The sequence below is a fragment of the Oryctolagus cuniculus genome, chromosome 1 (assembly GCF_051225735.1).
Source record: "Oryctolagus cuniculus isolate XC-2025 breed Fujian yellow rabbit chromosome 1, ASM5122573v1, whole genome shotgun sequence".
Taxonomy (NCBI): Eukaryota; Metazoa; Chordata; class Mammalia; order Lagomorpha; family Leporidae; genus Oryctolagus; species Oryctolagus cuniculus.
The window spans coordinates 141,191,114-141,204,373 of record NC_142867.1 but is presented as its reverse complement, the minus strand read 5'-3'; the positions used below and the strand labels follow the sequence as shown (position 1 = coordinate 141,204,373).

The following is a 13,260-nucleotide window of genomic DNA, read 5'->3' as shown; positions in this document are numbered from 1 at the left end:
CTGGATGCAACAAGCCCTTTAAGAACCCCACGTACCCCTGACCCTCCTCCACCACCACTTCCAATTGCACTGACACCTCTGTAGTAGGGCTGTCTCTCTTCCTACAGGGCCCATTCTGCATACCCTCCCAGCACTTGAAAATTACTACTCACTCCTCCCCTGCAGTCCTCAAACAGTAACTGATTTACTGGTGTACTAAGGTCCTTCAGAAAGTTCACAGAAAATGAGTATTTCCCCCTGCAGGAAAAAAAAAAAATCAGGGTCTGCAATGTGGCACAGTGGGTTAAGCAAACACCTGTGATGCAGGCATCCCATACCCCACATCGGGGTTCCAAGTCTGGGCAGAGTCCTGACTACTCCACTTCTGATCCAGCTCCATGCTGATGCACCTGGGAAGGCAGAGGAGAGCAGCCCAAGTGCTTGTGCCCCTGCCCCTGCCACTGTCACCCACGCAGGAGACCCCAAATGGAATTCCTGGCTCCTAGAGTTGGCTCGGGCCCAGCTCCAGCCATTGCAGCCATTTGAGGAATGAACCAGCAGATAGACAATTGCTCGCTTTCTCTCTCTCTCTCTTTCTCTCTCTTTTTTTTATTTGACAGAGTTAGACAATGAGAGAGAGAGAGAGAGAGAGAGAGAGAGAGAGAGAGAAAGGTCTTCCTTCCGTTGGTTCACTCCCCAAATGGCCGCTATGATCGGCGCTGCACCGATCTGAAGCCAGGAGCCAGGTGCTTCTTCCTGGTCTCCCATGGGGTGCAGGGCCCAAGCACTTGGGCCATTCTCCACTGTCCTCGCGGGCCACAGCAGAGAGCTGGACTGGAAAAAGGGCAACCGGGACTAGAACCCAGCACCCATATGGGATGTCAGCACAGCAGGTAGAGGATTAACCAAGTGAGCCACAGGGCTGGCCTCTCTGTCTTTCAAATAAATAAATCTTTTTTTTTAATGCATGGATTTTAGGGCCGATGCTGTGGCATAGCAGTTAAAGCCACCGTCTGCAGTGCCAGCATCCCACTTCCGATTCAGCTCTCTGCTATGGCCTGGGAAAGCAGTGGGGGATGGCCTGAGTCCGTGGGCCCCTGCACTTACGTGGGAAGACTGGAGGAAGCTCCTGGCTCCTGGCTTCAAATTGGCGCAGGTCCGGCCATTGCGGCCAATTGGGGAATGAAGCAGTGGATGGAAGACCCCCCCAGACACGCCTCTCCTTCTCTGTGTAACTCTTTCAAATAAATAAATAAGTCTTTAAACAAATAAAAATGAAATAACGTAAAATGCATGGATTTCAACTTTTTGAATCAAAATGAACATATCTTTTCGTTCCATTTTTCCGCTAACTTTCTGAAGCAGCCTCACACAAAAACATCCCAACCTCCATCACCCTCAAAGTCACCCCTCACGTGTGTGCTCTGGACTTGCTCCCGGGTTTCCCCAGTGGGCTCAGACTCCAGCTATGACCAAAGTAATCTGGATCATGAATCCGCTGTCTGCCTTCCCCAACCATCAGGAAGTCCCTGTCCTGGGATCCTGGAGGCTGTGTCTGCTCTGGGGAACCCAGCTTTACATATGCCTGTTTATGCTTTGTTAAATAGTTCAAAGACAATATAATTGACAGCAAAGCAGCCCAGGACAGGATTATGTTAAATGGGGTGTGTAATAAGTACACAAAAATTCACGTTATTATTGCTTATATAGCATAAAACTCTACATTCCTACCCATAAATCTATATATTAGAACATCTACTCAATGAACTCATTTTAAAATAAGAGTTCTCAACTCGAATGTTTGCTTCCTTTGGGGAAAAAAAAAGTCCTAGTTTATCTGTTAGCTTTCAGAATATCCCACGTTTGTTTTGTACATCTCCAAAACTGTCATATCAAGAAAAAACAATTCCTTTAGCACTTTAGCTGGAAATGGTTAACGTCGGATTTTCCCAAAGCTAAGCTCTAAAAACGTATTTGGATCAGAGCCATCTCACAAGGTCCTCATAGATACAGGCTGCTTCTCCTGCCCCCGCAGTAACAGGAAGTTCACGGGTGCACTGCTTCTTCATCTTGGAACACAGCTGGTACTTAATGCAGGTTCAATGTCAGTCTCCAGGCTCCTTAGTGACAGAGTGAGGGTGAGGCAGCCCTGGGGAAGGATGAAGAGGATTATCCTGACTGGGAGAGTCTGCCCATCCCAGCAGCCACTCCACGCCCAACTGCCACTATGGGGCGGGGCAGGGGAATGGCCAGAAGAAGGCATATTCTGGGGCAAGTGCTTGGCAGTGGTCAAGCTGACATTTGGGACACCTGCATCCCACAGCAAAGTGCCTGGGTTCAGGTCTCAGGCCTGCTCCCTACTCCAGCTTCCTGCTAATGGAGACCTTGGGAGGCAGCAGGGGATGGCTCAAGTACCTGGGTCCCTGTCACTCTCGTTTAACAAGAGACCCAGATTTGAGCTCCCAGCACCTGGCTGGGCAGTTGGGAAGTGAAACAGGGTACAGAAGACCTTTCTCTGTCTCTGCCTCTAAAATAAATAAAAATAAAAGAATAAATATGTTTAAGAATAGCACCAGCTGGTAGTGGAGGGGACAATTTCGCACCCAGCTGGAAAGCTCTTCGGCAAGGCCCCCACTCATTCTGCGAGGCGCTGACAGGTGAGCTCTTCCCGCGACACAGCCGGCTGCACCAGGCTACACCTGTCTCACCCAGTTCCCCGTGCAGGTGTCACTTCCTAGACATCATTGTGGTCCTGTCTGGAATCTTCCCTGCAGCTCTCGCAGGAGCCACTGCAAGGACCAGACTATAAAACATGTCTTCATTGAGTTTATGCTTTCGGCCACCATAGCTTAAAATTAGAATATGTTACAAGTGAAGATAAAATCCCAGTCTCAGCTAGCTAAACTCAAAGCTTTTCTGACAGTGCACTGTCACAAAGGAAAGAAATGCACATCAAGAGACTTCAGTTCCATGTTTTAGGAGCTTCCAACAAGCTATCTAATATTACAATAATAAATTCCAAGAGCAAACTGAGAACAGCTCCCAAAAATTTAAGACCATAATTTGAATTCTGTTTTACATTCCCTGTCAAAGCAATGCTTCTTTAGCACCCGGAAGAGAATGTGAAAATCAGAAATCTTCTCGGTTCAAGTCACCCAGAGCAGGTCTGGGTCCTTGAAGTATTTAGTCATCTTTACTGCCTTCCATTTAAGAAGCGATATTCAGTGTAAAAGGTGTTCTGTAATTACTTCCTACCAAGAATAAACAAGGAATCTCATTTTTAAATTATCCCCTCTGGGATACTAGATATAGAATTAATTGAAATGTAGACCTGGTTCTGTTTTAGTGGAGGAAGGGTTTTCAGTAAATTAACTATGTGCATTTATATGTGTGTGTATATGTATATATAGACACACCATCCTTTTAAAGGTTAAAACACACACATGAGAAAAGACAGATCCAACCAGATACTAGGAAAAAAAATTCACCTCGTGTAGGAATTACCAAGCACACTGTCTGAGACGTGACACTTTAAATGAAGAAGGGAGAAAAGCGACACAGTGCCTGCTTCCTTCCTTCCCTGTCTTCTCTGATGTGATGACTTCATGCACCTGCCGTTTCGCAGGCCTCGGGGCGGGGCGCATCATCAAGACCCAATCCCTTGCTCCAGGGAATGCTCACGGAACAGACACAAGAATGACTTCCCTAACACTCAAGACACATCCCAGTGAGCATAAATGAGTGGAATGCAGAGAGTGATTCAGCTGAGATGGTCCTGACATAGAGGACTTTACAGGACTCAGCATCTGTAATGACATTATACCATTAAGGACTGAGCATAAAAAGATCCATGTCATAGACTGCATGGTGGTGTGGTGCCAAGACGGTCATTTCACTCTCAAATGAGAACGTGGAGGAACAACAAACACCATCCACATCAGGAACAAGATGTTTTTCTTTTGTGAAAAGTGCACTGCTAACCAAATTTTAATGGTATAAAAGCGAGCTACCTGAGAAATGAAGTCAATATGTGATACGCACCAAGAATTAATTTATCAGGCCTAGCTTACTCAGCTTTTCAAAGACCCAGTCTTTGAAACGACTGGCGAATAAAGCATTCTCTAGACATGCCCTCCCCCTAGAATATAAGAATTTAAAGAGGTTCTATAAAAGATCAAGAGAATGAAAATAAAGCCAGAATTTCTTTTTTGAACACTCTGTGGCCATTCAGATTTGTTCTTTCATTTAATTGTCTTTATTTGAGTAACTTGAAAATCCTGAATGAATCAGAATACTCTTTAATCTTTTAGAAAATACAGGCAAGCATTGTCACACATCAGGTTAAGCTACCACGTGCAAGCCTGGGGCCCAGCGGCTCTGCTTCTGACCCAGCTCCTTGCTATGAGCCTGGGAGCACAGCCATTGTGGGAGATCCAGCTGCACTCCCCGGATCCCAGCTTTGACCTGCCCTAACCCTGGTGGTTGTAGCCATGAGGAATGAACCAGCAGAGGGAAATCTCTTTCTGTCACTCTTTCAAATTAATAAAATGTTTTTTTAGAAAATAGAGTATCAGGGGCCAGCGTTGTGGCATAGTGGGTGGCTATTCTCCAGGCTGCTCCACTTCTGATCCAGCTCCCTGCTATGGCCTGGGAAAAGCAGCAGAGGATGGCTTAAGGGCTTGGGCCCCTGCCACCCACATGGGAGACTAGCCTGGCCCAGCCTTGGCCATTGTGGCCATTTGGGGAGTGAACCAGTGCATGGAAGATTTCTCTGCCTTTTGAATAAATAAATATTTTAAAAAAAAAGAAAGAATCTCTTAAGTACTTCCTTGTTCCCCAAGTTGGAATGAATGTTAACATTTCATGTCCCTCTTGCCAAACACAGTAAATGGATATATCCTGTCTATTACACAAAGAAATGACTAGGATGAATAAGATAACCTAGGGAAAAAATAAAAAATAGCTTTCACACTAAAAACATGGTAAATATCCTTTCAGCAAAGGCCTACAAAACTGAGGTTCGATTTTAAAAGTTCAGTATTTCCAAAAATATCCATCAATTACAAACTTGGCATTCATAGTTAATGGAATAAAATGTCACAGAAACTACTTTCAGCATTATCTATAAACAGAAACCAACAAAACACTTCATATAAATTTCAACTGAAGTCAAAAACACATCAAAGATACTCTACAGATACAGGAAATCAGACCTGCTACCCAAGACTGAGCAGCAGAGGGGAGAACCAAGAATCACAACTAACAGACTGACTACAGCTGAACATCATCAGAGAGCTGAATACCTTTGTTGGCGCAGATCCATGAGAAGCTACAGAAAAGAGAGAGAGAGAAGGGCGTACGACTTACACATCACCTAGAGAGCCGGTCAAGAAGCACACATTCCATGTCAACATTTAGGACGGTTAAAATTCACTTGATTTTGGAAAAACTGTTCCATAGTAATCCCTAAGGTAGAAGTCAGAGCTTCCTGTAAAACTAGAAATGACTAAGTCTGGAAGCTAAGAAGTCAAAGAATTGTGGGAAGGAGTATTTGAAGACAGGCCAGCTCCTACACAACCCAGGCCCTGGGCCCCCTTATTTCTGGTTCCCAACCACCCGGGGCAGCCACTGACCTCACTCCTAACAGTGCTCTAAGCGAGGACCTGTTTGGAGGCACTCAGATCAACACTCCACCTATGTTTTTCACTTCAACGCACAGATCAAAACAAAACTAATTTTCATGTTACCTTACAAGATTTACTTAGAAAACAGTCTGTAGCTAGGAAGGGATGGAAAACAAAACAGTGGCTACTAAAATTCATTTTGTCCAATTGTAATAAAGAACTAGATTTGGATATGATGTCTTATTTTATATCCAACTCCCAACCCTCCCCAAAACTTGTGTCTTGGTGCTACAAGTCAGACATGGAAAGAAGGCACACAATGCTTTACAACAAAACAAACACACATACGTACACATACCTACACACACAAGGCCGACCTGCCCATAATATGCACCACCAGTACGAAGTCTTTCAGATAATCATCCGTGAAATGCTACTTCAAAGTGGGCATTAGGGCACAGTCATGAAGCACATTCGTGTTCACAAAGCCTTATTATTCTAGCAGCAAGAAACGTTATACATTAGTCTAATTTTCGTAACCTTCTACCTGTGGCTCTCCCAAGAGGCCTTGCATCTTTCTGAACCCCATCACCACCACCAGCAGCCGCAGTAGAGCAGCAGCTCAGCCGCGATTTAGTATCAGACAACCTGCAAACCCTTCCAAATGATAAAATACCTAACAGCAGCCGCAGGAAGGAAGTCACAGCTTTGCTTTATTCTTCTCCTTAGAAGGAATCGTTCCAGAAAGCGGTAACATAGCTCCAAAGGCACCAAGACAATGAAGGAAGCCAAACCTCCTCGCCTCTGACAAGTTCTGAGCCCGCCGGCTGCGGAGCAGCCCTGCCCTGGGCTCGCTCTCTGCTTTTCCACTGTGCTGATTCACTCAAGCATTTGTGCACACAGGCAGCTGACGGGGAAAGCTGGAAACCCTTCTAACCATGACGACCGTGCTCCCAGCCCCCAGAGAACACGCATGCAGCGGTGGCCGACGGCAACTCACCGGGCACTGCACACGCTGCCCCTCCGGCTCATCCTCACAGCAAATCCGTGACACATCAAAGAATGGAGAGGCAATTATCTGTGCTCAGCCCCAGGGAGGGGCAGAGACAAGCTTTCCAGGCTGTCTCCTCGCCTACCAGCTAGCCTCATACAACTCTGCAAAAACTCTTCTTCCTCCAACTTTTTCTGCCCCAAACACTTCCACCACAGCTCGGTCCTTCTGTGAGCTATTCTCCCTCAGACCCTTTCCGGTTGATTTTCTCAACCAACACAGAAAACAAAGGCCAGGAGAGCAGGGCGTATCTCCAGCAGTGCTCTATTTTTAGCACTTGATGGGGAAAAAGAAAAAAGAGGTGACATTCATTATGTAGTTGCTGAATGAATGAAACCTCTTGAAAATGTGGGCTGTAATGACAGTCAACTTGGAAATCAGCATGCACTGGTGCTCCTTCCTCCAAACTCCCTAATTACTCATCCCTCTCTGAATTCAACCTTACAGACACTACTTAGGAAGCACCTGCTTCAACACTGTCCTGCAACTCAGTGGCACGGGACTGGAGGAGATGCTCAACCAGTCATTTGCAGACACAACTCTTTGAACCAAAGTTCAAGGTTAGAAAGAGTGAAAGTGAGACAGTGAAGGCTTCACCAACAGGAAACTGCATCCATGTGGCCAAATCAGTTATGGCTCTGGCCCTTGGCTTGTTGCGGGGAAGGTTACATTATTTATTTCTCGATGATCTCCTCAAATACTTTGAAGATAAAACAAAACACACCTGTCCTATCAATTCAGAGAGTCCCAGAAACTAAGAACTCTCCAAGAAATGTGTCATGTATGCACCAAGGCCCTCCTTCCATCCTGAAACTGCAGGATTCGGTTCCAGTGCGCCCTAACCCCAACAGGAACTGGGGAAATTCTTCCCCATTCAAAGAGCAGTTATAAAGCGTATAACTCCCTTTATTCCTTCCTCTTCTTCTGCAGGCCCAACCACTCCTTATGTCCATTTAAGCAGGAACACTTGAAACTGTGCCAATTTTTGCCTCCAGGTGATACTGGATCAATTAAGGACTAAGATGTAAAGTAGACAACTTCCATGAACCATCAGAAGTGAAGATGTTAAGAGTTAAGCAAGCACATCAATCAAGAAAACAATTTCACATTATGCACAAATTTGAAAGTATGGAAACAAGTCACAGGCAAGAAGAATAAAGAACACTACATTCTTTGATGAGCTTCAATCCCAGAAACACAACCATCTACTACAACAGGAAACTCCTACTAAAAACAAATGGATTTATTGGGGCTGGCGCTGTGGCATAGTAGGCCAAGCCTCTGCCTGTGGCACCAGCATCCCATATGGGCACAGGTTCAAGTCCCAGCTGCTCCTCTTCTGATGCAGCTCTCTGCTATGGCCTGGGAAAGCAGTGGAAGGTGTCCCAAGTCCTTGGGCCCCTGCACCCATGTGGGAGACCCGGAAGAAGCTCGTGACTTCGGATCAGCTCAGCTTCGGCTGTTGCAGCCATTTGGGGTGGGGAGTCAACCAGTGGATGGAAGATCTCTCTGTCTCTCCCTCTGTCTATAATTCTACCTCTCAAATAAATAAATAAAATCTTTTAAAAAATGGATTTGTTTTCTCTGACTCAGTGCTCCACGTAACAGCATTACTTTTCTATCAAGAAAAATAGACTTCTATCACTGCAAACAGTTAATATGCATGGTCATTTTACATAGTAAGCATTCAATAAATACTTCTTGAATTAATGAATAAATTTTTCCTAATGATGTCTGCTGTGATTTTTAAAGATCCTAAAAATAGATGGGGTAGGAGGGGAGACGCTGTATCAGGTTAATTTTATTTGGTGAGTATCCTTTATTTGCTGAGTATTGCTTTAAAAGGGCAATCCTGACCTTAACTAGCTTCTCCAATAAAATTATTTGTTATAATCAGACACTGGAAAACTAAAAAAGAAAAGAAAGAAACTTAAGACAAACCACCAAGACTGTTTTGGCCAACAGTTATTACCAACTGTCTTTACTAAGCAGACACCTAGAAAAGGAAAAAGTGGAATCAGTCGATGCTCTGCAACAACTAGTTAAGTCCCACAAATTATCAAGCGGAGATTTTACAGTAGTGCTAGTCTTCAAACAGAGTATCCATTAATCAAAAGGAGCGGGGACTATGTACTGTCCCTTATAGTGGGCCTATGTAAGAGATGGGAAAATCTAGATTAAAAAAAAGATCTGACCTCTGGCACCGACCGAGGAGGCTGAGAAAAAGCACACAGCCATGGCCAGTGCTCAGAACTCGATCATCCTCTAGAGGCCACCCAGGGGAAACCCTCCTCACAGCCCCTCTTCTCAGCTCTCTGCGCCGGCAGCAACTGACTCTGCCCTCTTCCTCATCACCCCTTAGCATTCATGCAAGTTGTTTTCACTGCATATTGACCTTGGGTCTCACGCTGTGCACCTGGATACAGCTGAAGTGGAAAAAAAAATCCACATCACTGCACAAGGAGTCAATGTCCAGTACCGTGGTGTGACCACATAACAAGGGCCAACAGGAACAAAACCAGGCATCAAGTACCCGATACTAAACGCACACAAATGAAATCCTCACATCAATGGGAGTGCAATTTACAGATTAAATAGGCTGACATTAAAATGTCAGATGACTGAAGTTAAAAATTTTTACTGGGGCTGGCGTTGTGGCACAAAGGGTTAAGCCACTGCCTGCAACGCCAGAATCCCCATGTCAGCATCCCACATGCAGGACCATTCAAGTCCCAGCTGCTCCACTTCCGATTCAGCTCCCTACTAATGGCTTGGGAAAGCAGCTGGGAAGGTGGCCCAAGTGCTTGGGCCCCTGCACCCACGTGGAGACCCAGAGGAAGCTCCTGGCTCCTGGCTTTGGCCTGGCCCAGTCCCAGCCATTGTGGCCATCTGGAGTGAATCAGTGGATGGAAGATTTCTGGAGGAAATCAGTGGATGGAAGATTTCTCTCCGCCCCCTCCCACATACCCAACGCTCTTAAATAAATAACTAAATCTTAAAAAAAAAAAAAAAAAAAAGGTGCAGGCATTTGATGCAGTAGTTAAGACTCAGCGTGGGACACTGACATCCCATTTCACAGCCTGGGTTCCAGGCCCAGCTCCATTTGATTCTAGGTCCCTGGGAAAACGCACCCTGGGAGGTAGCAGACAATGGCTCAAGTAGCAGGTCCCTGCCACCAGCCATTGTGGGCATTCAGGGCTGGGTGGAGTGGAAGCACCAGCTAGATCTCTGACTTTCAAATAAAATGAAAATAAATTCTCAAATCTTTAAATAAAAAACTCTATCCAAGGGCAAAAGTGACAACATGCATTAACACCCCATGTTTACAAACCAGCTCCCAGGGGTCCCCGGGATCTAGTAACAAGCGTTGGCAAGGCTGTGGAATGCGGTACACTGCTGGGGGGATGCTAGAGCCACAGCAGCTTTGGAAGGGAGTCTGGCGCCTTCTCAAAACATCAAACACAGAGCCACCACGTACCCCAGCACTCCTGGGCAAACACTCAAAGTTACTGAAAACACGTCCACGCGAAAACCTCACGAATGTTCCCAGCAGCATTATTCAGAATAGCCAGAAAGTCCACTGAGGGATGGACAAGGCCGTACACACTTAGGCCTGGCATTTTCACATCCGGAAGTTTACAGACAGAGCTGCCAACACGTAGACAGACACACACAAACACAGATGCCACTGCATCCGCCTGTAACTAGGGCCTGGAAAACCCCAACCAACCACTTACTTCTCACCACTCAACAAATTACGATTCAGCCACACGAGGCGCTACCAGCCAGCACTAGCAAAAATGCTGGATGGCACAATTTGTGGAAACTCGAATATGTGCAAAACACTGAAAGGGGGAAAGTGTCACCAAGGGAGGCAGACTTTTAGAAGTGCACGTGTACTGCTTTTCAAATTAAGAAAACAGCGACCGAGGGCAAAACAGGCTGGGGAGGGGGGGAGTTCATCTGCCATTTGCAGGCCTCAAGCCTTCCCTGCAAACCCAACGGAAAGCGATGCAAACTCTGCACCCAACTTGCCTTCCACTGGAAGACTGGTTTAGTGTCGTTCCTCCAGGCGGGCGGGACGCCCTCCCTCAGGGACACTTGGAGAAACCCCTAGGGGAAGCTGACCCTGCACCCTCTCCCTCTCCAGCCACCTTCCACAAGACTGGACCCTCCCATGATTGTAGCTTGCAATCCGGCATTTTGGTTTTATGCTTGGTGATGCTTAGTTAATTAATCGGTCACCGCCTCACCTCAGTCATTTTTTTTTATGTCATTGAAAGGAAAAGAAGATTTACTACAAGGACTGCTGTCAAAAACCTTTCCGACCGGAAACAAGTGTTTACCAAGAGCGAGCTAAGCAAGTTAATAAAAACATTTAAATTTCCCCATCTCTCCACATTAAAATTCAAATATATATTTTACGGCTTTACTCTTTAGAACCACATCTACTTTTAGCCCCAGCAGGGAGCTTCGTGTGTACCACTACAGAACAATGGTTCTGCTAAGAAATACTGTGACAACAGAACAATGCGTAACACACGCTGTGGCCTACCATGCATATATATAAGAAAATATATATATATATATATACACATAATACGAACACATGAAAACCTGTTTCTGGAAGTTTCCACGAAACCACCCACAGCGGCCTGGACACCAACTTTTCTGTCTACCCTTAGAGTCTGGGTCGTGGAACCGTGTTATTTGCCCTACAATACAGTGCCAAGAAACACAGATCCTGCAACACAGAAAAGGTGTCAGAAGCCAGGCGCAGGCACCCACCCCTCCCCGGGGTGCACACGGTGCAGAGGGCCCTGAGCTCAGCCTCAGCAAGGTGGCTACAGGTCCTGCGGCACCCCTCTTGTACTTTGGACCCAGGCAGGTGCCAGCCGGGGATAGGTACTTACAGCAAGCCCGCCTCTTCCCTCCTCTGCTCCTCGGATCCATCCACCAAACCCAACCTCCCTCCACTCGCAGCTAAACCTTCCGTGGACCGTGCTTCTCGGCAACCCGACACGGTAACGGGTCACTCAATGTACGTGCAGGCTCTCACCGCTCCGGCACACCTGGCTCATCAAAGGCTAAGGGCGGGAAACTCTTTATTAAAAAAAAAAAAAAAACCACAGGCACCGGCTCACGCAGTCCGCGGGACACAGTCCTGCGGTTCACAGCACCACACCGGACTCCTGCACGCTCGGGGTCAAGCCAGGCAGACCCAAAGGCTGCCAAGTCCCACTCACTGGACTTCCGGAGTAACATCATCCATCAACTCAAATGCAACAGCCACCCCAAGGGCCTGGCTGGGACTGTTCCCAGGTGACAACCCTGCCCGTTCGGCACGCCGGCGGGTTACGAAGCGACAAACGCGACCCTCCTCTCGGAGTAGAGGAACAGCAAGACCCCCGGTGTGTGGGGGGGCACTGGAGAGTTGCGTGCGTGAGCGCATACTAGGGACAAACAGGACCCGCGGTCGGCCGGGGACGCCGCGCCACGCGGGACGCTTCTGTCCACTGGGCAGCGGTGGCTCGGCCAGCCTTGCAAGGGGGCAGCTGCCGGGCCAGGCGTGCCCGGCGCACTCGGGGAGCCCTCTGGGACCGACCCCCAGGGTCCAGAGGCCACGAGCTCGCAACCCCGGGAGGTGGCGTGTAGCGGAACGCCGAGAAAAGCCCGCGGGGAGGAACCGCACGTTCCGGGGCGCCGAGCTGACGCCCGCAATTTAGGAAGGTGACCCTCGGCCCTCCCCGCGGGAGGAGGGTGCTGCACGGATAAAGTTACAGCTGACGCCGCTGCAAACTCGAGGCGGGGGGCTCTCCCAGGGAGCCCGCGCCCCGCAGGGGGTGTGGCGGCCGGGACACCCACGGGCACTGGGGGCCGAGAGGCCCCCGCAGGCGCCTCCGCAGCCCCGGGGTGGGCAGCGGGGTGCGGCCCCCCGCGCGCGCGCTCGCCCGCCGGCTCACCGGTGATGTCCAGGTACAGGTCGTCCTGGTCCAGGCGGTGCAGCTCCTGCGGCGTGGAGCTGCGGCTCTTCTTCACGCCCGGGGAGGTCGACGAGCAGCGCCGCGAGCAGGGGGGCGCGGCGGCCCAGCTCGGCCGCCGCTCGCTCTTCCGCTTCATGGAGGCGGCCGCGGCCCGTCAGGGGACCACGACCATGGCCCCGCGCGCCCGCTTGTCCGCCGAGGCCCCCGCCAGTCCCGCGCGCGGGCGCTCGGGGCGGCAGGCGCGGAGCAGCAGCGCTGCGGGGACAGTAGCAGCAGGCGCCGGCCGAGCCTGCTGGGAGGCGGCCGCGCAGGAGCCGGAGGAGGGGCCCGGCCCACGGCGCCTGCCCCGCTCCCTCCCGCGGCCGCAGCGGGACCCGCGCCGCAGCCCTCGCTACAGCGCCTCCTGCCGCGGCCGGCGCCCCCCAGCCCGCCCCCAGGTGCCCGCCGCCCGCTGGCGCGGCCGAGGCGCCGCTGCTGCGGCCGGCGGCAGGGGCTGCCCGGGCAAAGCGCGCGCGCCCACCGCGGCCGCGGACGCTGCTGCCGAGGCGCCCGAGCACAGCGGGCCGCGGCTCCCGGGGACCCCAGGAGGGCTGTTCCGTGGAGCTTCATTCACAAAAAAGGG

The 13,260-nt window shown here is 49.3% G+C and overlaps 1 protein-coding gene across 10 annotated transcripts in view; it reads right to left on the bottom strand.

Moving 5' to 3' along the window:
* Window positions 1–13,260, bottom strand: part of CDC14B (cell division cycle 14B) — a 102,613-nt gene extending 89,353 nt beyond the window's left edge. For 5 of the 10 annotated variants that reach the window (XR_011379078.2, XM_051818507.3, XM_051818489.3 and 2 more), the window contains exon 1: window positions 12,618–13,260. Coding sequence is in view for 4 of the 10 variants with exons in the window: in XM_051818507.3 (XP_051674467.3) it covers window positions 12,618–12,774 (157 nt within the window). In the remaining 6 variants the exon portion in view is untranslated. Of the gene's footprint in view, window positions 1–6,279; window positions 6,504–12,617 lie in introns of those variants that run through there. The other 5 variants (XM_070049696.2, XM_089335628.1, XM_089335636.1 and 2 more) reach the window with 3 other exon arrangements.